Genomic DNA, 25236 nt, shown 5'->3' with positions numbered 1-25236 from the left:
AGGCCTATAAACTGAAACAAGAGCTTTAGTTGTATTTAAAATCCTATTAAATTACGCCTTGTTGTTTAAGAGGGATGCTCAGAGCATCTGCCACAACAGAAGCCAGCTGATTATTCCCCAAGAAAACCACAGGACCTTTGTCTCTGTCTACAACTGGATCTGTGCCTCAGAAGCGCGTCAGCCTCACAGTCCTGCCTGCAGCTCTCATCTGGGCTCACCCGGAGCCATAAAAGCTGCCAGCCTTTGGCCACAGGAAACATGGAGCAAAGGCAGCACGGCACAAGCAGCAGTGTCAGCCCCTGCTTCCTCACCAGCCTGTCCTGTCAGGAGCCCAGTGGAGAAAAATACATCCTCATTTGACAAACTACAGAGGTGGATAATATTCTCTGTAAAGTATCTTGCTGCTACCAAGGTTTCTTGCATTTGATGCAACTGAAAGGAACCTAGAAAAAAAAATCCCATCGTCAGACGTGCCAGGTTCAGAAAAACTTGGTTTGTGGCTATTCATACACCAATTTGGGAAAGTGTTTGTAGTCTTACACGACAGACTACTTCAGCATCAATATATTTTGGGTTTAATACCTTTCAGCACACCAGAAGACATTGTAAAATACATCTTCAAAACATATATCCACTGTGAAGGTTCAGAGGAAAGTCTTTATGTAATATGATCCAAATCTATCTTTAAATGCAGTGAGAAAACTCTGATGGAGTTAATGGTCTGCTATTATAGTCCAATGTTTGTCTCCCCTATTTTAAGGAGGGTAATTCTTTTCTGAACATCATTTATCTGGGTTTTGTTTTAGTGTTAATCTATATTTCTATTCACAAAACTAAGACAGGGAAAAAAATCCCCAGAGACAGCTCAATTTTATCCTTGTATTCAGAGTTGGTATCTTTATTAGGATTAAAAAGCAGCAAAAATAGGATGTCCATTGTGATACATAAAACTGCTAAAATGAGCTAATCACTTGATCAGTAACCCAATTTATAAAGGAAGTCTATTGTAACTAAAGTATTCTGTCTTTCTGTCCTAGTTTTCATTTCTTTATACTGATTTGCAACAGGTAACAGGAGGATACATTTTCACACTGCTTTGGAGGAATATTTCAAAGACATACTCGGGCCAGTCCAGGTGGGACCACTGGGATTATCTGTTCTGACTTTCAGCACCCCTGAATTAATTCCTCTTAGGAGTAAAGTTTCTTCAGACTTCTTTTCCCCTCTAAGCTCCATTCCTGAACTGATAATAAAGAGAGCTGGTCTTTGAAATTTGTTCCCACGGTTAATTGACTGTCTTTACTTGAAATATTTGCTTGCATCTCTTCAGAATCCACCTCAGCCACCTCACTTTTCACATCTTTGCCCAAACTAAAAATGGTTCTGTTCCAAGATTTCTGTTTCCCACACAACTAATATCAGAACTCCCAGCTAAGCTGAACACTGATCTCTGGGAGCAATAGAAACTGTATTGCTCATTCAGTAGCAGAATGAGAAAATGAGGATGTTATCATGATAAATCATGTCCAGGTTGGAGCAGAAGTTTAGAAAAATCAGATTACATCCTCTATCCAAAATTCCCTGGAAGATTCTCATCACTTCCAACAAGTAAAAATTTTCCTCTTTTTTGCCCTGTCTATGCTTCTTGAACCTGTTTTCAGAAGTTCTCCTGTCCTAGAAAGGCTTCCCTACTGACAGCTGCTGAACCAGAGGAGCATAGCATGTGGTCTCTTCATTACTAAAATCAGCTGCACCTCATCATTCTATACTATTTTAACCAAGGTATTCAATGACTTTCAAAAATCTTAGTAGCCCAGGATTTATCTAACTCAGATAAGATAAATGAATATTACTTCTACTCTACTATATGCAAGATGACTTGAGTCACAATACTAATAGGAGCTGTGCCATGATGAAAGAGAACCTTCTCTGCCTTTTTTCATTAGCCCAGTTAATATAAATGGGACAAAGCAGACCCATTCTCAGTTTCAAATTTCTTCACAGTGTCAACAGGAGGAATGCTGCTGAGTGTCTGGTTCTCACAAAGTGGATGTGCAAGGTTGGTTTTCTGCCGTAGGCTCTACCGCCCACCTTCTGGAGATAAGGCACTCCCTGGGTTTCTGTCCTCCTGCCTGCAAGTGGAAGGAATGACAGCAGGTACCCTCCATGAATTGGCTGGTGATTGAGATGGGCAGCACTGACTGTTTTAGTCTCATCCTCTAGGAATTGAAGGAACTGACAGCCCAGCCTGAACTGTCCACTCCTTCCAGACAGATCCCAAGAACAAATAACCATCTTTCTAACACAAAATCCCACCCCAAAAAATATTCAGACCACACATGGTGAGTGACAACAAAGCCTTATGATGTTGTCTTCTAAGCTGGCTTGTCAAACCACAAGCACATTTTAGAAGCCTGTCATTTAAAAAACAAAAACTGAATGCAGGTCTAAGTTCATCTCAAATAGTTCTTTCACAGCCTGGCACACCTGTGCCTCTAAAGATAGAGATGGTCCTGCTAGTTTTTTTCCTTCTTTTTTAATTTGGTTACTCTTTCCACACACCTGCTCTCACTCCAGAACTGCATCAGCCAGGTTATCCACCCACTGACTCAGCAAAAAACTGAATGTATTGCATTTGGCAGGGGCACCTTTATGGTGCAGTTTGATGATACAACTCAGCAGATCTCACTGTTGGCTGTCACTGAGATGACACAATGTTCCTCCCTCCTGCCAAGTAGCTCCTGCAGCTTTCCTCAGACAAGCATAATGCAGGAACCAGGGGAACAAGGGAAGGAGCATCAATAACGTCAGCACCACAATCTCATCAGTTTATATCAGGAGCAAAACTGCATCCTAAGAAAATGGCTCAGCAGTGGCTAAAGGTACAGGTATCTGAAACATGAACTGCATAAGCAGCATCTGTGTTACATAAACACAAGCTCAACTCACTCGCACAACTGAAAATATTATATGTGATCCTCTGCCTTTACAAGTCATGCAAACATAACCAAAGGGACTGTTGCAGTGTAAATTGCAGATGTAATATAGCTACTGCAGAGGACTACTTATCTTCACTTCTCACACAGATGTGGCTTACATATTTCCACAGATAATAAGGAACTACTATGCTCTAACAAACTGATACAAGCCCTAAACACATTAAAGGAACAGAATTTTAAACCGTGTTGAAACATCCTCTTCTTATGTTTCCACTATGTTTCTGTTCCCACAAAGAAGCAATAAAAAACTATCCCATGCATTCATAAGCTTGAAATGCAAATCCTCATGGTCCTGATTTCTCTTTTCTTTGCCTGACTTAGGAAAGGAGAGCATAACTGACCCCTGGCAATTTTTATTGCAGTGAAATGGCAGCACTGTGACAGAACTTTACAAAGGTTCATATGATTACTTCATTGTTCTTGGCACAGGAAAATACAACTCAGCTACGTACAAATGAAAAAAGGATGAGAAGCTGTGATGAAGACAGAAAGGTTAACAGAGAAAAATAATTTTAAAAAAATAAACAAAAATCAGCATCTCATAATTATTTCCAAAAGTAAAGTGAGTGGCTCTCCACTGTAGCAAATACGCCATTGCATCTCACAGAAGGAAAATACTGTCTTCTCATAACAGGCCTCCAAATAGCACCTGAATGCTTCATCCTCAAAAAAAAAAATGTTTCAATATCCTAAAAACTAACCACAGAACTTTCCAACCTGAAGAGGAACAGAACAGTGGGTGAACAGAGGCCACATGCAGCCAGCACTGCCCTGATCTCCTGCTAGCAGCAACCTTCTGCTTGCGCACAGAGACATAATTAAGGACACACAATATGAAACAATATTAAACTGGGAGGGCAATCTGCTCAGCTTTATGCAAAATCAGTCTGCAAGTCCCTGGGAGCTGCTGAGATACTGCTTAGCCAAGGATTCTGCACACCTTTGCTTCTGTGCAATGCTTGCATGGTAACTTCAAAAAGAACCTACTATTAAAGAAATGCAATTAAAATTTGAGATAGGTTTGGTTTTTAAGAGATTCTTAATCACAAGCAGTCAGCAAATGAAAACATTTTCTATAGAGCTACAAAGACAGTTAAACTGCTCCATGCCCAATGCCTGCTAGCCTCATATTTTCCTAGCCAGATGTTGCATGCTGATAAATGCATTTAAATCTATTTCTGTGTATGCACACGTCTATCACAAGGTGAGGGGAAAAGTTTATTTTTAAGGCAGTTTGTCTGAAATCATTGCTCTCTGCGCAAGTAACAGTAACATTCTGAAATACAAAGGGGCCTTCAGCAAGTATAAATACAACTATCACTGCTGAAAACAAGAGATGATGGGAATTTGCTCACGGGTTTACTAGGTATTGTTTCAATAAGCACAAAGTGAAAAGGAGAGACAAAAATGTAAGGAACAGAAAAAGGGGAAACACCAAGAACAGAAAAAGACAGCATTCTACAGAAAAATCACCTAGAGACAGTGCCACACAGGGTGCCTTTGAGATGTGTGCAGCTGGAAAAGCCTCTGAAGTCATACCCAAGTCTACTTCTTTTGAATTCTTCTGTATTTTGGGAAACAAGACTTCCTACCGATGTACACAAATAAAGTAAGGGATTCTATAATTTTCTTCTTGCAGTAGGAACAATGTGTTCTTTACAGCATTGAAAATCCATTTGATTTACAGTGATTTACACAGGAGTCTCTGATGGACTACAGCAAAACAGATACTATAAACCCCAAAATTTGACTCATGGCTTCCTCATCAAAAGAATAAGAATGCCATTGATGCTGGATCTGCCTTCCAATTAATGGTGTGAATTTTCTTATATTGCATCATTGAAACTAAAAAATACAGCATTGCTGTGGAAATAAAAAATGGCTAAAACAAGGTGAAACTTGAAGACTGCACAGCAGGAATTGAACCAGAACCTGGAAGTCTCACTGAGGGTACAGGCAACTCCAAATTAGTGAGACAGACTAAGAGCCAAAGGACCCCATGCAGACTGAGTAACATAGCCAGAAGATTCCCTGCCCAGCCTGGCAAGCAGCAGGTGACTGCCAGATTAAAGGTCAGGATGCAAAGCTGGTTGCTCCAGTAGGGGAGCTTGCAAAGCCTGCTGCCAGTTTGGATTATAACCTATGAGAAGAATCTGCGGAAATACACTATCCTGAAAACGTTTCTATTTGACAAAATGCATTCTTAAAACTGTATTTTTGCTACAGATACAGGATGTTTCCTAGTCATAGGTATTTTCTTGTGAGGACACTGGGAAAGCATGTTGGTTCTTCACCTCTAACTCAGAGAGTAGGTTACCAGAGCTTGCCCATAACTTCATCTGATTTTAAAAATGTCTCAGCCAACAGTGAGCTAAAAAGTCAAAATTATTGGAATTATGTGTTAAGACCTTTTTTTTTCCTTTTCAACAGAGTAAGGATTTTAGTGGCTAGCACAGGAGACAGGAGAAACTTTGACCAGCTTGGAATATCTCAGGGATCCATAAAACATATCCTCAGCTATCAAGAACTTCTCCTGATGGAACCATCCTGCAGGGCTGGACTATTGCTTCAAAAGGCTAACAATTCAAATCTTAGCTGGCAGCTAACTTCTTTCAATAGACAGATGTTCTTGTTTGCAATTTACCATATGTTTCAGTAGTTCAAGAGCGTGGTTAAAAAGAAAGTGTTATTTTCATGCATTTTTCCAGCAGAAACCTTTCAAAGATGCCAGAGAATAATTTAAATCTCCTGTTTGGTATTCTACATTTAACTCCTCCTCGTACTACTCCCTTTTGTCAAAGTGGCATATTTATAGCAAGTATTTTGCACCACGAAAGAAACCCTTTCAACAAGCAACATCTATCTTCCTTTTCAAAATACATACACATAAATACAAGTATGATAACTGCAATCCTTATTATTTCAACTACTTTTCAGTACCTACTAACTAAATCCAAGTTGTTCTCTGCTCTCCATGCTATACTACAATTACTCATGTTCATTTCTTCTTATTTGATTCTAAAGAATATACTTCACTCCCCAGCAAAATTCCAGTTCAGCAAGGTAGGTGAGAACTGTCAAGTCTAAACTATTGGAAACTCAGTCCTGCATAGATGAACAGAAAGCTGATCTTTCAGTCTCATGGTTCTGCAGAATAAGCAGAATGAGGAATAGTTTGGTATCTTGCACATGGGAGTCCAAAACTGCTACAGCTAAAAATCTGCAGGGATTAAGAGATGTTGCTTTGTTGTGTTTATCAGCTTGCTAGGTAGAATTATGATTTTGGGAAGTAAAACATGATTAATCCATTTTGTTTCTTAATTTTCCTAAAACATTCAATATTTAGTAATTGATTAAAGGTCACTGAAATAGCACCAAAGAGAGCAGCTTTATAAGCAGGTTTTGGAAAATAAGCAAATGCTCTAATACTCAGCAGTATGCCCTGGCAGCCAAGAGGGCAACCCACAGCCTTGGGTTCACCAGGCACAGCATCACCAGCTGATCCAGAGGAGTGATTATCCCACTGCATCCAGCCTTGGTGCTGCCTCACCCCCAAGTACTGAGAGCAATTCTGGGCCCCACGGTTTAGGAAGAATGTGAAGGTCCTTAAATGCATGCAGAGGAAGGCAGCAAAGCTGGTCATGGGGCTGGAAGGAAAGACTTGTAAGGAGCACCTGAGGGCCCTGGGCTTGTCTAGTCTGGAGAAAGGGAGGCTGAGGGGTGATTTCATGGCTCCCTACAGTTTGTGGAATGGGAGGTGCTGAACTCTTCTCTCTGGTATCCAGTGATGGGATGTGTAATACTTTGGTCAGGGGAGGTTCAGACTTGTCATAAGGAAGCTTTTCTTCACAGGTAGTCAAACACTGGAGCAGGTTTCCTAGCTTGCAATTAAGACACATTTAGACAATGCCATTAATAATATGCTTTCATTAACTTCTGGTGAACCCTGATGTGGTCAAGCAGTTGGATTAGATGATCACTGTAGGTTACTTCCAACTGAAATATTCCATTCTAATCTAAATTCTGCCAAGAAAAATAAAAGTTTAAAAACAAAAAATTCCCCTAACAAGAGATTCACACACATTTCTTATTATGTAACATGTTTACCACCTGAACTTTTAAGATGAAAACACAGAATTGATTTTTTTTGTAATGAGGTGAGTCAGCAGAATACAGAAAGTGTTTGAACTAGTTCTCTGTATTTATCAGTCACATTTTTTGTCACAATTAATAAAGCATTCCCAGCTGTATTTTCTGTATTTATTGCAAATGAGATATAAAAGAAATTTTTCAGCACTAAAAAAATAGGTCATGTTTCTTCCTTCTCATTAGCTTTAAGTAGCAAAACCCGGTGGCATAGGAGTATTTATCTACCAGAATGGATAAAAACACCTTGCAGTGTGTTACCAGGAGATGAAACAAGCAATTAGCCTTGTTTCATCTGGGTGGGGTCTTAGTTCTGTCAGCTCAAGATACAAGTTCTTCTGGCCATCTCCTGCCATAACCATGAGCTGCACCCTTTAGATTTTGTCACTCAGAGCCCATAGCCCAACACCCAAGCAGCTCCAGCTACTTCTGAAACCAGAGCCAGTGGATGTAGAATATGGATCCATACGATGACACGTGCAGCAGTCTCCTGACAGCAAGGCAGAGGGTCTAAGGCACAGCAAGGCAAGCTTGAGGACTGCAGTACTGTCTGGCCCAGCAGGGGCACGCTGGGTTTAATGCAGAATCCTGTTCCTACATAAACACAGGGTTACAGCCATATTATTCTCATATAGGTACTAATCCTCCTCCATGAATCTGGGGGAAGGATAAGCGACCGCTTGGAAAAAACATCCAGCCTTTCCTTGAGAAGGACTATGCTTGCATTTACTTGTTCTCTCACCTTAAAGGAACAGAGATACTATGATTCCAACATGCTCCCAAGAATTTCAAACACAAGTTTGTGAAATACAGTTGTCAATGCTTCTGCTATTTTCCCCTGACAGTTACTATCCACACAGAACAGATGTGTCATTCTGCCAACTACAGATATACACACCCCTGACAATGCACGTTAAAAAACCAGCAGCAACAGCAGTGCAAGTCATCCAGATTTCGTTGTGCTACGTTTTTGCAGATATTAACAGGTTTTCTCAGCACTATATGAAACTGCAAGAGAAAAATGCATTGTGGCTCGAGACAAATGTCATATTTCAAATAAAATTGAACTGTATTACTGCAACATTTTCTCATGTTTTTGTAAGGCTAGGAGGATGGAGTTTTCTAAACCAGAGCTGACTGCCACTGCTATTATTCATATCAGTAACAAAATTATCTTTGACTCAACTGAGCAGAACAAGGTTTCCAACCGTATTAAAAAATGTCAACATTATTTCTCTTTCAACAAATGCAACTGTATTGTGTAGCTTGTGTGTTTTTGCAGCTCTATATCTGTAAATTCTCTTTTCTTTTATACTTCTGCAGACCTATTTCTTAGTGACAAGCAGTCATCTGATTATTATCCCCAAACACAGCAGCCATCTGATTATTATCCCATAAACTGCAGACACATCTCCTGTAAGGTCAAGAGGAGTCACCTCCACATAGCCAAAGGTATTGCTGAACACCACGCTGCATAAACCCACCGACTTCCAGACTTCCCCGGGACCTGATGCTGGCAACCTTTACTAAAAACCTTGCTGCAGGCAAGCCAGTTTGACTGAGCAGGAAGGGACTGCTTGCACATCAGGGCCTTTATAGCAGCTGTCTTCTTTGATCAAAGACTAGTTTTGTATCTCTTTTCTAACTAATTTTAGCTTCCTAGCTGGTTCCTACTGAAGAATGTGATGGTATCTACAGCCCTTCAAATGCCACTCCTGTCTCTGTTTCTACATAAACCTATCAGATCACTCAATTAGAGATGTTTCAGAAAGACTATCTGACCTTAGGAGATGCAGATCCAGATCAAAGGTTTAAAGCACACTTGAAGTGCATTTCTTTAGATTGGATAGGGATGATAATTTCACTACCCCTGCAGCAATTTAATGACAGGTTTCAGTTGCTGATGCTCTATTGTTCATCAGATCAAAGGAAGCTTCCTTTCAAATAAAGGCACACAAAAATTCACTTGATTTTCTCTGAAAAACACAGATTAAGAAACTAGTCTTTAATTGATTTGTAATGTTACTACTAAATTGTTCCAAATAATCACTCATAAATGTTTTAATAGCACTGATAATACCCAATATCATACTCTGCAGCATACGGAAATGCCAGGAAACAAAAACTTGTGAAAGTTTTAATAGAATTTCCACTGTTAAATTCTGATGAATTTTTTTCTGAGTCACTTTCTCTTGCTTCAAGTGAGACCTATCCAGTGAATTCAGAGGACCTGTGCTACACAGACTGGTGAAAAGAATCACAACAGGCCATTATCTCCCAACATATGAAGTTAAACAATATTCTGCCCTTTTGTAATGGCATAAAAATCCAAAAGACAACGGGAAAGCATATTAGCATGTGTGAATGGAACACACCCAATCATGTTTTGATTCGCATTTAATGTGAAGTACAGGTTCATGGTTTCAGGCTTCTTCTCACAAACAAAAGCTCTAAGGGTAATCCTGCTGGCAGAGTTTGCAACGGAACGATCCCAGGAAACGGGACATTCAGAAAGCCAGAAACTGTGAGTGTTCAGGGCTTTGCCACAAGCAGAAGCTTGCCTTAAGCTATCATTACCCCTGTGACAAGGGCACAACTAGACATGGCCTGGTGCTGCAGATGCTGGGTTCCATGGGCCAGTGTATCACTTGGCCACCTCAGCACCCACGGAGGCAAATGCTCACAGCTGTGATGGAGGCGGCCAGAATGCGGGATTCACATTCTCTGAACCTGAGAAGCAGTGAGAGAAGCAGAGAAAAGAATGATCAAAACAGTTCTTATCTCATTCACCACTCCCGTGCTGTGCCAAAGTAGAATGCAATATGGAGATTGTTTACCCCAAGTGATGGTGTTTTGTTTCCTTGGCCTATCAGGGCCAAGCGCATGTGCAGACTGTCAGTCAGCAGACAGTCACAAGATGCTGGGCAGTAGAGTTGAGTTGGGTGCTTGTGCAGATTCAGTTTAGATGTAGTGTAATATAGTACAGAATAATAGAGTATAATAAAGTAATTAATTAGCTTTCTGATATCCATGGAGTCCTCCTCATCATTTCTCCCAGACATTGGGAAAAAATATCACCGATACCAGAACACAGCCAGGTGTTCAGCCCAAGAGCTCTGAAACAGGCAGAAGAGCAACTTTGAAGTTATCAGCACTAAGGTCTTCCAATGCCCCTGCCATCCCTGTCAGATAAAAATCTTTGTACCATTGTTTACACCCATGTTACCTTTCTCTTAGGCAGGAAGGGAATTATTTTATTCTACTGTATGTCCCCATTAGCCAGCACAATCATACTGGTGTGTATCTTATGTTGGTATAACTATTCTGATATTCTGAACAACTCATTAGCTGAAGTAAGGTACATAAATAAAGCTCTCAGGTACAGGCCAGACACATGAAACAACACAGAATAATAGAGATAGGTGAGCAAGCACCATGATTTCTGCTCTCTAGCTTACACTGAAAATAGACATCCACAGCTGCAATAAAGGAGCAGGCATTTTGACAAGGCCCTGACAGATGCTGACATATACTGAGCATCCTAATGGCATCAGGACTTTATATCTCTTCTGGAAATGCTAAAATCAGTGGTTTATTTTTACTGAGGGATAATTACCATCTATCAGTGATTCAAAGGTTCAAGTATGTATACATAAACATACATATATATATATCCATGTATCCATATCCACATATATATATGGATATTTGTATCTCTCTATATATATGTGTGCATGCAAAAGTACATATCTACATATGCATATTCAAATAAAATGCAAGTTGATACATATGCAAATATCACTCCCAGGCATTAACTTCTGCAAGTTTATTCCTTGCAGTACAATGACAAACACCTTGTGCTTTCCCATTTTGTCTTAGTAGGAATGATGGGTATTAGCTATCCAGGGATAGAACAGCAAAACAAACAATAACAAATCCTGGAACTCTTAAGTGTGAAGACAAGGTCTGTCCTACCCAAGGCAGATGGGCAGCAACAGAAGGGCACACTATCACTGATGATTTACTTGACTCCCTGAACAGCCTGCATCTCCTAAGTACTTCTCTTCAGAAATCAGCTAGCAAGACAGTTACTCCCTTTTCTTTGCACCAAATTCAATTACAGTGAAGTACAATATTAAATTTAGACTAAATAAGCTTGTTTACTGATGCAAATCAAATTGATTTTCCCTTCCCCCACTAATGAGATAGAAATAACTTGTTTTGAGCAGGTCCCTCATCACTGTAGCTCTTATGACCACAAAAGGAGGATACTCACATGCTTTAGACTCAGGCCCTTCAGAATGGTGAAAAATATCTTACAATAAAATAGCACACCTGAGTGGAAAGACTGCCACAGCTTTGAACAGAAGAATTAAAAGATTTCACCCCAAAATACTTCACAGATGAAGGTCTACAGCCCACATAAGACAAGAAAGGAACTTTTGTGTCCGTGTTCTCTTGCAATAAGACAAACTATGTTAAATTAATTGCCTACACAATATTTGTATCTCAGTCAGTGCTTCTGCTCAGTCACCAACAACTTTGAGTCATTCCTTGAAAGATCAGGTCACCCTTTGCTCATCTACATGAGACATGCTGAAATCTGATGTTTTCAGAAATGACAGGCAACAATGACTTTGGTCTCTGAATTGAGTCCATCTGCCCATCCAAGAGGTGCCAACTAAACAACAAACCAACCCCAAGAGAGAAGATTATGGAAACAATATCTCAGCTAGTGAGGAATTCAGAAGCTCTTCTGAGCTTTGCCAGCTGTCTGCAGACCAATTTCATTGATAGTCACAGGTAAGAAACACTACCACTGCCTCTACATTTATCGTCACCTTGCCAAGGAAGAAAATTTGCCAACTTAAGGGACTTGTGAAATGTTAACTATCTTCTGGAAAATGTATTAAAAATTAAGCTGTTAAAAAACATTGACATACTTGAACATGGTCATGCTTTTTTGGATATAGTAGATTTCAACTAGGAATAGATTCCATGGAGTCCTGTGTTTCTGAGTTGATTACTCTTCTTAGCAAGCTTCTACACTATAAGGAAAACAAAGACTGCAGCATTTCCTTTTGAACAGACTCCCCTAGGGGGCCTAACGTGAGGTGAGGAAGCTGTTGCCCTTAGAGTACTTGCTAACAAAAAGATACACTCTGGGTTACGAGCTCAGTGACAATTTTCTATCTTCCAGTTGCACTCAGATTGATAAACATAAAAGTGATACTGATATTATACAATGAAGAACTTCCTTAAATGCTATTTTTCCACAACTCCTAATTTCTGAACATTCCTAAGTAACTTGTACTAATAAATTGCATGCAAGTTAACTTTTACTTTAATATTCTTTTTCATTTATTAAATGAAATGATTTGGTTGAGTGATACAAGTGCCTTAAATTAATTTATCAAATTCAGTTATATGCAACATCCAGCAATCACTGGCACTATGACCAAAATTAGGAAAAATAATTTCTAGACTTTAACAATCTGGTTGGAAGATTAAGGAGAACAGGTTACCATCAGTGAAGTATGTCTATTTGGGGACTTGGACTCTATAGAAAAACAAAAGGGAAAAGTCTTCATAACCTCAGTCAGAACAATACCTCCTTTGAAGTTTTATTACAGCCTTTGCAATCAAAGGTCAGTAACAAACTTTCTGCACATGACACTGTGTAGTCCAAAGTGTGTTCTTTAAAGTAGCATTATTTCTGACACGATCTATCTGCCAAGAAGAAGTGTAAATATTTGAAAAGCACTAGAGCATACAGGAATGGTGCAACAGTTAGGTACTAAATACCATACACAAATTCAACTGGCATCCTTGTGACTAGAGTTCACACTCAGCTCCCTCCTGAACACATTCCTTAAGTGATCTGATGTTCACGGGCTCACAGCTCTCTCCATCACAACGCAGGAGAATGGAACTAGAGTTTAGACTTATTTGGAATACAAACCTGAAACCTAGATGCAGACAGTGAGTCTTAAGGTGAAAATCAGCTAAAGCCTTCAACATTGACCTCCCTGCCTCACAGAATTCAGTCATGAGTGAGGCTCTCAGGCTCTCTCTGGCACAACCCTGTGAAATAGGACTGACAGAAGCCAGCAAAAATGAGTATGAGTCACCTGATCTGATAATAAGAAACTTGAGGAAGAATGAAGTCAAGGGACTAGATCCAGAAAGTCCCTACATTTCTCCTATTCACCTAATATAATTGCTAATGTCCAAGATGTGGATACATGATGTGTCCAGTGACTGAGCAAGGATCCAGCTTTTTTCTTCCAGTATCACTGCTGTGGTTACAGCAGTGCTCTGTAAGTGCACAGCCAAAAGCACCACCTTGAACAGATGAAGTGACACAGTATGATGTTCATGTGGGATTCATAAATCAGGCTTTGAGGATCCAATCCAACAGGTGTATCCTCATCATGCTGACAGATGTAGACAAAACTATGGTTAAGCACTTAAAATACTGCTACTTCCCAGGTTAATATTTCAGTATCACTTCTGTTATGGATGAATGTCAAAATTCATATTTTATTTAGGTAAAAAGCAAATGTAAGGTAGTATAAAGTATATCAAAAGTAGTTTTAGATATTAAAGGATTGGGATTGATGTGGGGATCGCGTCTGGACATGTTTCAGAAAAGCCAGGAAAAACGGCCAGCAGTATTGAGAAACCAACACACACACACATACCTCTCCAATAGACTACATTTACATGTGAAGCACAGCAGTAACTCATAGTTTCGAGGTTTCAGTTAAGCAAAGAATTACGAGGTTTCAGTTAAGCAAAGAATTACGCCATCGGCAGCACACCTGGCTACTCACGACTGGAGGGAAGGAGCACACACTATTCAGATTTGTAATCTGCTTCTGGGAAATCTCTTAGTTTGTCAAAGAGACTTCCAGTAAGGACTGAATATCGGGAATGTTAAGGATACCTCTCTCGGTATGGGACGGTGTGGATTGTCAGCATGATTGTTTGAGTCCTGTCTAGCACAAGACCAGAAGTCGATGAATTATTCCCGAAGACATCGAGGACTGGACCATCTTCCATCAGATAGCATTCTACTAGACTGGAGAAACCTTTGGGACTTGCTTGATTAAGAAAAGGACAAAGGACTTCCTAGCCCGCGGCAAGAAAAATAGGATAAAACCTAGGTTCGAGAAGGCCATGGTGTGCCACTACCACTCTGGTGCATGCAGGGGCTCAGAGCTGTGTAAGTGCGTCACCCAGGGTCTAGTCCCGGGCTAGACTCTGTCTGATCCATGGCTAACCAAAATTTTGTCATTTTTACGTGAAATAAATTTTATACTTTGTTATTATATCATAATTTGGCTCTCGCAAATTATTGATAAAATTAGATTGGCAATTTCATTCATAACAACTTCTATCTGTAACGACTATTGTCTCATTTCTGAAAAGCTAGCTTACCTGCTGCTCTGATCTGATTTTACAAAATTCAGATATTCAAAAATAATTATAATATTTAAAATTTACAAAGCTTATTATTTTTTTAGTTGAACTTGCATAAATCACATGCAACAAGCTGTAAATCCTTCCAAATGACGACCATAACTAATGCTGTTTTCTCAAAAGGCACTTGTATCACTCAACCAAATCACTTTCAGTTTTGACTGTTGTGCTTTTGGGGTGAAGAGAGGCAAAGAAAAAAATAGTTCAGTTGGTGGATATTCTACAAGTGACATATTCTAAGTTAACTTACTCCACAAGTCCAACAAGGAGCACAATCTTTCTGATAAGTGCTATGAGAAATGTTGAGTTACAATGACTTTTTACAAACAAGGGTGGAGTTGAAATTCATCATCCATCGGAAACCAGCTTAGCCTTAAGAATGCTAGCACTGTATTTGTCTCCACTACCTTACCCAACAACAAGTGAACCAAACAAACATGACTATAATTATTCTGACATTCCAAAGTTTTATAATGTGATTTAAAGTCATTCCAGGAAACAAAAAATCCAACTCATTTGACCTCCATAATACGCTTAATCAAAAAGAGAGCGTTAGTCTCATAAAGCCAATATTTGCTATAGAAACAATTTAACAATAACTGCACCTATCTTATCAAGCTTCCTAGTAAAAATCCATAATCCTCTTCAGTTGCAAGAGTCAAAGTCCAAGTTTTGGTCATTTAAATTAGTCTATTCTTTTCAGGTTGTTGCTGTTCTTCCCCAAACATGTTCTCCTGAAGAATGTGGCTGAGCAGCACTTATCTTTGTGAACTAAAAGGAATTCATTTCAGTGACCTGTTTTTCTCATCTTGTGAACATACAAAAATGTCAATGGAAAATTATTTCACATATCTCACTAGTCAAAGTAGATTGTACTGGCTGTGACATTATTTCACTAATTTCCCTATATTATCTGTTCAGCTCAACAGATGAAGCCTCAACAAATTAATACCACAAAGGAGAAAGTACAAGTGAGGCAGCTGTTTGAAGGTTCTCTATTATTGAACAGCTCTCCAGTGATATTCCCCTTACCTGATCTTCAGCCCTCTTAACTGCAAGACTGAAGTCTTCTCTGGTTTGGCATTTCTAGATAACTGTAGGAATTCCAAACTAAAAGTTACTTAGCTCATACTACCAGCTTCCTGCCAAAGGTAAAGCTGCTTTAAAACACTGAAAACCATTTAACTATGAATCTGCATGTCATGTAGTACAGTAGCACAAGTGTAAATTCTTATTGATAGACTGGAGAAAGTGAAACAGATAAAATGACAGTCATTTCGGAATTATCTGGTGAAAAACATGGGCATAAACTATTTCCTGAGAACAGTGAAGCACTGCTGAGGGAGAAAAGCAAAGGCTACTTTTAAAGTAACCTTTCTCTTAGGCACAAAAGAACATTGATTGTCCTTATCAGGGAGGAGCAGCAAAGCCTGCCTCCCCAGCCCTACAAAGAAGTGCTTGGAATTCGAGACACAGCTTACCAACACAAGTAGAAATTCAGGTCAGAAAGAGCAGGAGACAGTAAGGCTTGCAGAAACATGTCTGTCTGCCTATTCAGAGGCTTCACATTGCGATTCGATTGAATCTGCCTAATGCATGCTTAGAGGTGATTTAGAAATGTACCCGCACGCACAATGCCTCCCTCCTCCCTTCCCACACGAAGGTCTCAGAAACTTCTCTACAGCGTCCCTACAGGCTAAACCCACTGTCCAGCTTCCCTAAACACTGAAGATCAAGGTTTCCACTCCAGCAACAACTACATTTTGGGATCTGGGAGTTATTTTAAGCTCCTGAAGCATTTAGAGTCGCGAGTTTTTAATAAACAAATAAAAAGTAGTAACAACAATTAACCTCTGGGGGTCTAAGAACTTTCAGATGTTTGGAAGATGCTGCAGGGAGAACTCCGAAACCAAATGAAGGGAAAATTCACATTATTCTTGGCTCCTTCTCATTCGCTTCAGTTCCTTTTCTCACTCTTTGGAAAGACTATCAAAATACTTTATGCACTACACTCTTAGAATTATGTGTGAAATTATATATTTTTATCTTCTTTAGCCCAAAAGAAATTACACCAAGTATAGAGATCAATAAATACTTTAGTAGTTTCCAGATAAAGTTCTACTTATGCAAACTAAAGCCTTTTCTGAGTATACAATCAGTGTATTTCTCAGGAATGTTTCAGCCAAATGCCTGTCATTTGACCTGGGTATGCTGAAGATTTCGAAAGGAGTCATACACAAAGAGTTTAGGTTATTATATTTGCCAAAACAAAAGCTTACTCTAGAGACTACATGGACTTTCCATTTTAAGATAAAGAATAATTTAACAAAGTATCTCTAGAGAGATTGGAAAAATAATTATGTCACAATGACACTGCTTTTTGTTGTCAGTCAGTATTACATATAGAAGTTTCTGGTCAATTACAGCACGTCAGATACTACTCTGATGAACATCCACTCTTATAAGCAACTAGCCTACAATTTGACTCAAGCTGACTTACAAGTAGAAATTAAACCAGGATTCTGACACCATTTTTAGTAGGACACAGAGTAGGATCTATATGGGGTACTCATTTTTTCTCGATGGGGAAATAATTCTGACTCATGAATTGCACAGGATCCCCAAAAAAATAGCTGATATAGTGCTGAAGGCTGGAGGAGATGACAATTGTATGACTCAAACACTTTTTCTTTCCTTTCACTAATGTTTAGTTCTAGAAGGATGATCATAAGTTTAAAACTTCCTTTAAAACTGTTTAAAGACATGAAATACAGTAACCACCTTCTTCTCCAGATGCAGATTCCCACATAACTAGCTAATAATAGTGTTTTCTTCATAATTTTCCTCCATCCTTAGCCTGGATCTAAGGACAACCCCTGCAAAGCCTACAGAAAAAAAGTAAAGCCTCTGTGATGCAACACTGGGAACAGCAGGAACCTAGCCCATAATTAAAGTTCTTAAATGCTGTGATAACATAGATGAAAAAAGCCTAACAGAAAAGAGATGCCAGAGCTCTGGCCCTTTATAACAGTACCTTCAATCACTAAATCATCTGCTCTGCTCTAGTTAGGCTGCACTCAGATGTACTGCTTGAATAGATGAAGAAAGTTGACTATCATCAGCATGCAAACTGTTGCCCATATTCTGTCATCTTCTTGTTGTCCAGCCCAGAAAAAAATTCAGCAAGAGAACTGATGTGCAATTTAAATTGCTTGTTAAACTCAGATTTGGTTTGCTGGGTTAATAGATAGTTATGAGGATTATATTGCTCTGCTAACTGCATATGTACCTTGCAGGCAGACAGGGTAAGGAGAAGCAGAATCAAAAACTCCTATTAGTAACCTCCTTGCAGACTGGAGATGGGGGTGAGTGAACCATGCGGCACCCTTTTCTACCCCTCCAATGGAAAAAAAAATACAAAACTATGTGTACTGTTCAGCCCATGGGGCATGAAAGAGAAACTAAAACCAGCAATGCTACACTACCACAGCGTGAACCAACTGCCCATGCAGGGAAGATGATGTTTCTCTTATGGATGCTTGATGGACATGGATTACAGAGTTCTGAAGATGCTGTGTTTACTCAGTTGGCTACTGAAATGGATAATTAGTCTTTATTAGCTGTAATGCAGCCACTAAGCATTTTTAACACATCATGCCAAAACATATCAGAACACACACCTGTCATCATGTCACTGAACCGAAAACTAGATCCACACAGTAAAAGGCTGAAGGAACTGAATACACAATAAACCTTCAGAGAGGAATGTGCTACGTCCTTCTGCAACACAGAAAGTGCTGCTGCCCTCACTGCTGAAGCATAAAGAATATCAATTATATCTAAATCCTTTCAATGTTTCTTATTAAGGAACAAATTCAGTAGCATGTTTATACCCAGATTTCCTTAACAGAAAGCTGTCACTTCATATGAAAACATGGAAATTCATAGATCACACGCATAATTAATTAAACAAGAGAATTATGTACAAGCTTCAATTAAACAGAGAATGCAGCGATGCCCTTTAAAAGCAAGTCTGAGAAGAGCTGTACCTATTCCAGAGTATTTCTTAATGCAGAGAGGTGCTGGTGGCCTGCAGCCTGTCCTGTCCCTGGGCTCTCCTTGTATTTATCTGTCCACCCTGCCGTGGGTGGCAGGCACCGAGGCACCACACCTCCCCGGGTTCGGCTCCCCTCGGGATGGTCTCTCCTGCACCGCGGCGCCGGTCGCCTCCCAAAAGGGAAAGTTTAGCCTCACTTAACGACCTCTAAGACCCTTTAAACACACCCAAGGTTTGTTCCCTACAAAGGTTTCGGGGTGCTTGGTTCGCCAAAGGCAATTTACGAACTAGTTAAGCTTCGGCAGCCTTGCGGAGGAGAGTTGTCTTTTCCGCCCCCATCGCACACGCAACCGCGGCAAATTCAGCCCGCGTCCCAGGGCAGCCCACGGACGGACTCGGGTCCGTGCGGCGTGCGGGGACAAGGCTCGGAGCCGAGGGCAGGCTGGGCAGCGCGGGGAGGACGAGCTGCCAGCCCCGCGCCCTGCCCGGCCCCGCAGGCTGAGCCCTGCCCGCGGCGGCCGCGCTCCTTTCCCTGCCGCCCGCCGCTCGCCCCCACTCACCGCCACCGAGCCCGAGGAGGAGGCGACGAAGACGCGGATCACCATCTTCACCTCATGAGCCGCGGCCACAGGAGCGGTCGGGACGGGGCAGCGAGGCTGCGAGGAGCCGCTCCCCCGCACGGGACGGGGCCGGGGCCGCCCAGCTCCACCTCGCCGCCGCCCCCGAGCGCGGCCGCCGCCCGCAGCACCCCCGGCCCTGCCCTGCCCTGCCCTGCCCTGCCCGCGCAGCCCCGCTCTCTCGGGCGAGCCGGGTCCGGCTCCCGGCGGGCAGGAGAGGAGGCAGCGATAGCGGCGAGAGGCGGGGGTGTGTGGGCGGCGCGCAGGGACCGACGGGCGCTGTAGTCCTCCCCGGGCGGGGACAGCCCTAGCGCGGAGCCAGGAGGGAGCCGGGAAGGAGCCCGCCCGCCCCCAGCTGCCGGAGAAACGGAGGCGTGCGGCAGCCTGCCCACCCCAGCTGCCGTGCCCCTGGGAGAGGCTGAGAGGGGCTTGTGGCGCCCTCCAGGTGCGCTGCCCGCAGGTCGAGGAGAACAACGCCTGAAATTGCTCCCCCCGCCAGGAGGGCTGCTCCCCGCTCCAGCTCAGGCTGCTCCTGCTCCTCCTGCCCCATGCGGAACCGCCAGATCTGATCCGCAGCGTCCGGGGTCTGGCCCCTTGGTCGCCGCTTACTGCGGCAAAAGGGTGGAAAATGTGCCGTTCTGGATAGGCAATCCTGTCAAGGCAAGCAACAGGGACAACGCAGGAGAGGCAGGACACCGGGTGAGAGAGCTGTCCTACGCCATATATCCCAAAAGAGTTAAACAGCGCTGCCCATTTTCACTCCCTGGTATGGATGTACAGTTCCCAATATTGTCAGCTGTGGAACAGATGTTATTAATTATCAGGATAAGCAGATAACCCCAAATAACCCTTCATCAGTCAGCTCATCTGCAAGTGACCAAGGGCAACTCGGTCCTCATCAGTTTTTGGGTCTGTGAGGATGCAGACTGCCTTTAAATAAAGTCAAGAACCACGCAGCTCACAACCTTATACGTGTTACTACAGTAACCCCTATCCTCTTACCTCCCTGGACGCAGCCAGATGGTTGCTCATTCCCTCTGACTAAATTTCCCCTTCACACCATTTCACCCCAATGATGAAGTGTGCTGTGTCATCCTCCTTCACACCTTTGCACTGCCACTGCCCTCAGTGAATTTCCACTGCTCAGACTAAGCACAGACCTCGACTTGCTGCTGAATACATCCCTAAAGCTTGTTGTACATTTTAATATTGATTGTTTATTTTGAAATCCTGAATTTCTCCAGGAAGGTACCTAGCAAGAGCCATAAAACTCTCAGTGCTCTCTTAGACCTTGATTTATCTTGTGGGATTCATTGGAAAGCTTTCTACTGATTTAATATAAGGAATATAAAGTCCTAAAATGGGAATTCAAGTACCAATCTTGCAGAGATGTATGCATTGCTTTGCTTTCATGAGAGCGCTTGTTGAAAGAAAAAAAGAGTAAACTTTGTTAGAGTGCACTTAGGTACAAAGGTTAAGATTTTCTGGCTTCAGTGTTCCTGTCTTCACTTGAGCATAACTTTTCCTATGGGAACCACAAACTGGTGAACTGCAAGTGTTTATTGTTTAATTGCTGCTGAATGACCAGGAAAAGCAGCAAAGGGCACAAACTTGTTTTTATGTTGGTTTGTAAGGCAAGACCAAGCAACTGGTTAAAATTCTATGATAGGTGAGTAATTATAGGAATTTGCTGGAAAATTCCCATTACCTTACTCGGTCCATTTCCTTCATGCTGCAGGATCATTTCTGACAACAAATTTTACTGTATTTCTCAAAAGTTTTTCTTTAAAAGATGGAGGTGCTTACCTCCTACTTATTTCTCTCTTTACTCACTACTATAAAATATTTGGTTTAATATTCTGTTTTGGCCATACTCTCATTTTATGAAACAAAATCAGGGCAACTCACTGCAGCTGGTTGTACATGATTCACTCACAGCACTAATACATAGCTTTAAACTATAATATTAAGAAGTCCTGCTCACTAATATAGTTCATAAATACTGCAAAGCAGAAAAAAAAGATACACTGATTCTGAAGGGTGCTGGACATCTTTATCTCTCACTAAATAGAAGAGAATGCTCCTACATCTCAGAGACAGCCTTGACACATAACCAATAACCCAGAGAAAGCATGTGGCAGACATTATATGGAAAAAGCATGAGCTGTAAATAAAAAAATTAAGAATTCTAAAGGGACTGTAAAAATTGTAAATAAGGTATTTTTTAAGATTGTTTCCCCTTCATAAGAGAATCCTGTATTTTGTTAGCTCCAAAAGCCACAGATAGAGTCTCCTTTCCCGTGAGGAAAACAGACAACTTTAATTTCAGTTCATTTGAAAGTGTTTATAAGATACATAAATTCTCAAAAGCTATGGGGGGAAAATGACAGACAAGACACTGCACATTTTTCTTTTTTATTGTTTTTAGAGTCTCTCTTTTGTTCCTGCAGCCCTGGGTTGGTAGGTTCCTAGAGACTGACTTTCAAAACAGAGTCTGAGCAGCTAAGCTCATAGCCAGAGTTGATGAACTCAAATGTAGCTAAAGTACCAGAGCTCATGAAGATCTTCCCTCTATCACCCTTGGCACAGCTTCAGCCAAAGCTTCAGCATCTTTATTCCACACATATTTAGAGAAACCCATCAAAGAGTAGGGGGCTCCCTGCCCACATTCAACTTGATAACTAATGTAACAACTCAATTAAAGGATCCTTTCAAACACTCTTTGGAACTGATTTTGAAAAATCTCAGCCTGCATTTCAATAAATTTTCTTGTATTTCTCAATTTTTAAGTACATTTATAATATTTTGGCCTAAAAATTTTGCACCTAGGACTTTTTGGCAACAACTTTGATGCAACATGGGAACTGAAAATCCAGACAGTTTTCTCATGTCTCTCTTTTGCCAGTCTTTCCATACACATAATGAAGCTAGTTCATTGTGGAAGTAATCCAGAAAGTTAGGAAAAATAAATGTTACACTGAGAAGCTAAATTTTTTTAAGCTTGTAGAGCAGCATCTTACTTTATGTGGGTCCTAAGCAGAGAATTGCTCCTCTATGGTGTGTAAAACCTACTGGACATCACCCTGTGATGTTTTGCATTTTCAAGTACAGGTTGTTTTGCATTTTCAAGTTGTACAGGTTAAGACTGGACATCGCCCTTTGTCCTGCAGCTGCTGCTGGTAAATGTCCTGAGGCCATGCCTGTAACTCCATTTCTGTTGTACAGTTCTGGACACTTGAAGACAAAGTGGTATGAACTTTTAGTTAAGTAGAAGAAATGTAATAAATTAAAAACATTGCTAAAATGATTTATGAGCAGTTTCCCATGTTTACATGAGGTACAGAAAGACTGGAGTAGACAATGAGAATTTATGGGGGCAGGGGTAGTTTCTAAAGATTTCGTGGTAAGAATGATTCATTGTTATGCCAGATCTTCATGGAAGATTAAACAGAACTTTACTGCTGCTAAGGTAACAAAGTACACACAAACCCAAGGCTCATGAGTATGTAAAAACAGAAGTATAAAAGTACAATTTTGAACGAAGAACATTCTAGTTATGATAAAAGGTAATTGTATAGTAAGATGCAACATAGAATAGAATAAAAATACGGTAGAAACAAAATATTATGTTCAGGATTGAAAAAATTATTAAGGTGGCTTTATTTCCACCTGAAAGAAGCAGTCTGTCCAAGGCATTTTAGAAGTTTTCTGGTCTGTGGGTTGTTGGTACCAATCAATTATTTCTCTGGTTCCTTGAAACATTGCCAAGAAACAGTGAAGTCTCATAGATTCTGCAACAGTCCACATACTTTAAATTTCTAAAGAGGTCTTTATCACTTTTTAAAAATTCCAAGTATCAAAACATGTTGAAAATTAGAGATTTAGAATGTCATTAAAGGCTCTGGCAGTTCTGATCAATCTTTTTTGGTAGAAATGTGACTGTTGTTGTAGGGAGAAGAAAATGAAGTTAAACGGTAGAGAAGACACAGTGCTCCAGCTTCAACAGTGTATCATCAGCTGCTGTTGCACTGCAGAACACCAGAGAAAGATAACTGAAAGGTTCTGAACCATACAAAATGGCCAAGATAATGTAATGTAAGTACAGGACTGTTTCATTTATTGAGTAATGGCACTCAGTGTGGTGGCTGATAGCTGTCTTGGCCAGACGCAGCTTGAAAGCACATGAGATAATGCTGCTTGGAGCCCAAGCATACATCCTGGAAGCCCCTGTATTTTTAAGGTATCATTTTGTTCACAGAAGTAACCTCCAGGGAACATTTTCTCCGTTGTGCTTAAATGCCTGCAGCTGTGGGCTGTGCATATTCTTGTGAATCCTCCTCTACATGCAGGACAGGTCAAGCAGCTCCTAGTCAAGATCACTCTATCCTCTGCAAAATTTTTTTATGTTTTATTAATCATTGATGTTTCTCAATCACAAACTCAGTTTCATCCAAGACTGTTCTTTCCAGAACCTTCACTGTGGCCAGAAGTTTACATTCAGAGCATTTCTCAGTTTTTCCCACAGTCGGATTTTAGAGATAACATCCCAAGATAGAGATCTTTCTCTTTTGACTTGAATTACTCTGAAGCTACAATGAAGCCCATGTATGAAAGCAGGCTCGTGGGAAGAGACAGAGCTGGAACAATTCGGGGAAAGCTATTGATTCTTGCATTTACAAATTTGTGGCATGTTGAGGAGGGCAGAGAGGTACATCTGTTCTTCATTTCAGAATTATTTCTGTACCATCTCTTTATAACTGACAGAAGAAAATAAACACAAACAAACAAAAATTTTTTTTAAAAATTCCAGAGATCTTAAGTAAACCTTCCTTCATGCCATTTAATCTAAATGTACTTAGATACTTACAAAGCTGTAAGAGTTCATTCTTCTCAGGGTCTGCTCTTTAGTTAAAACATGACAAGTTTTAGTACCTGTGGCTGCTTTGATTCCCTCCATGAAATCCTAATACTAAGAAATTTGAAAAGAAACACACTTTCCTGTGAAGTTTCACATCTGATACAGGTCAGTCATCTGACTTGCTCAGTCAACTGGACCTGGAGATTAAAACACCTTTCATGTTCTGTATAAATCAGTCATCACTCCTTAAACTTCCAGCTACATTGTGTAAGGAGCTCTTGAGTTCATTTTCTGCTTGTGTCTTTAATGATCCACTGTTACTGAAGGTGGTGGCTCTGACTGAGGAGCAGGAATTCAGGCAGGTTTCAGGCAGTGTCAGGCCTTCTGCTTTGTCTACACTTTCAGCACAAGATACTGCAAGCAAATCAGGCCCAACAATGTCAAGTCCAATAGGTTTGCATGTGTATTTCTGCTAATTTGAACAACATTTAGTAATCTACATTACTGCAGAGGGATGAGGGATGAAAGCCCTCACAAATCTCATTTTCCCATCTGCCATTCCAGTGAAACCTAAATTAGCAAGCACTCAAGATGTGAAGTGCACTCAAAAAGCAGCCATGGAGCCTTACATTCCTGCCAGCCCTTTCCGGGAGGGATCTTCTGCCAAGCCCTCGGAAAAATAATCCACCACCACATCCATTTTGGCTTTTTTTTTCAGCGTTTTTCCCATATCCGTTCAGTTCCCCTCTGACAAGGCACTTTAAAAGACTAATTTCTTGCAGGATGCAGAAGTGGGTCAGCAATAATATTTACACATGCAAGGACAAAAAAGAAATCTTGTGGAGAATAAAGAGCAGTTGAGTACATGAATTTTGGCAACTTTCCTAAACTGTATGCACTAAATGAACTAAGAATAGTTTTTATTTTTATAGTATTTAGGAGTTTTTTAGATGTTTCACAGAACAGAGAGGTGGGAAAGCATCTCAAACATGGAAAGATGATGTAAATTTGAGGACAAGGATTATGTATGCTCTGCATTTCAAGCATGGGTTCAAGCCCACAGATGGAGGCCAC

General features: G+C 40.8%; 1 protein-coding gene across 1 annotated transcript in view; it reads right to left on the bottom strand.

Annotated features, from left to right (window-relative positions):
- SH3BGRL2 (SH3 domain binding glutamate rich protein like 2) overlaps positions 1-24892 on the bottom strand; it is a 42021-nt gene extending 17129 nt beyond the window's left edge. The window contains exons 1-3 of the mRNA XM_038132148.1: positions 24792-24892; positions 22441-22538; positions 19248-20050 (exon numbers count right to left, since the gene is read on the bottom strand). Coding sequence (XP_037988076.1) covers positions 19248-20050; positions 22441-22538; positions 24792-24892 — 1002 coding nt within the window. The remainder of the gene's footprint in view (positions 1-19247; positions 20051-22440; positions 22539-24791) is intronic.
- Between the last annotated feature and the right edge of the window lie 344 nt (positions 24893-25236).

This window comes from Motacilla alba, chromosome 3, assembly GCF_015832195.1.
Source record: "Motacilla alba alba isolate MOTALB_02 chromosome 3, Motacilla_alba_V1.0_pri, whole genome shotgun sequence".
Classification (NCBI taxonomy): domain Eukaryota; kingdom Metazoa; phylum Chordata; class Aves; order Passeriformes; family Motacillidae; genus Motacilla; species Motacilla alba.
Note: the sequence above shows the minus strand (reverse complement) of the source record. Positions and strands in the feature narration are given on the sequence as shown.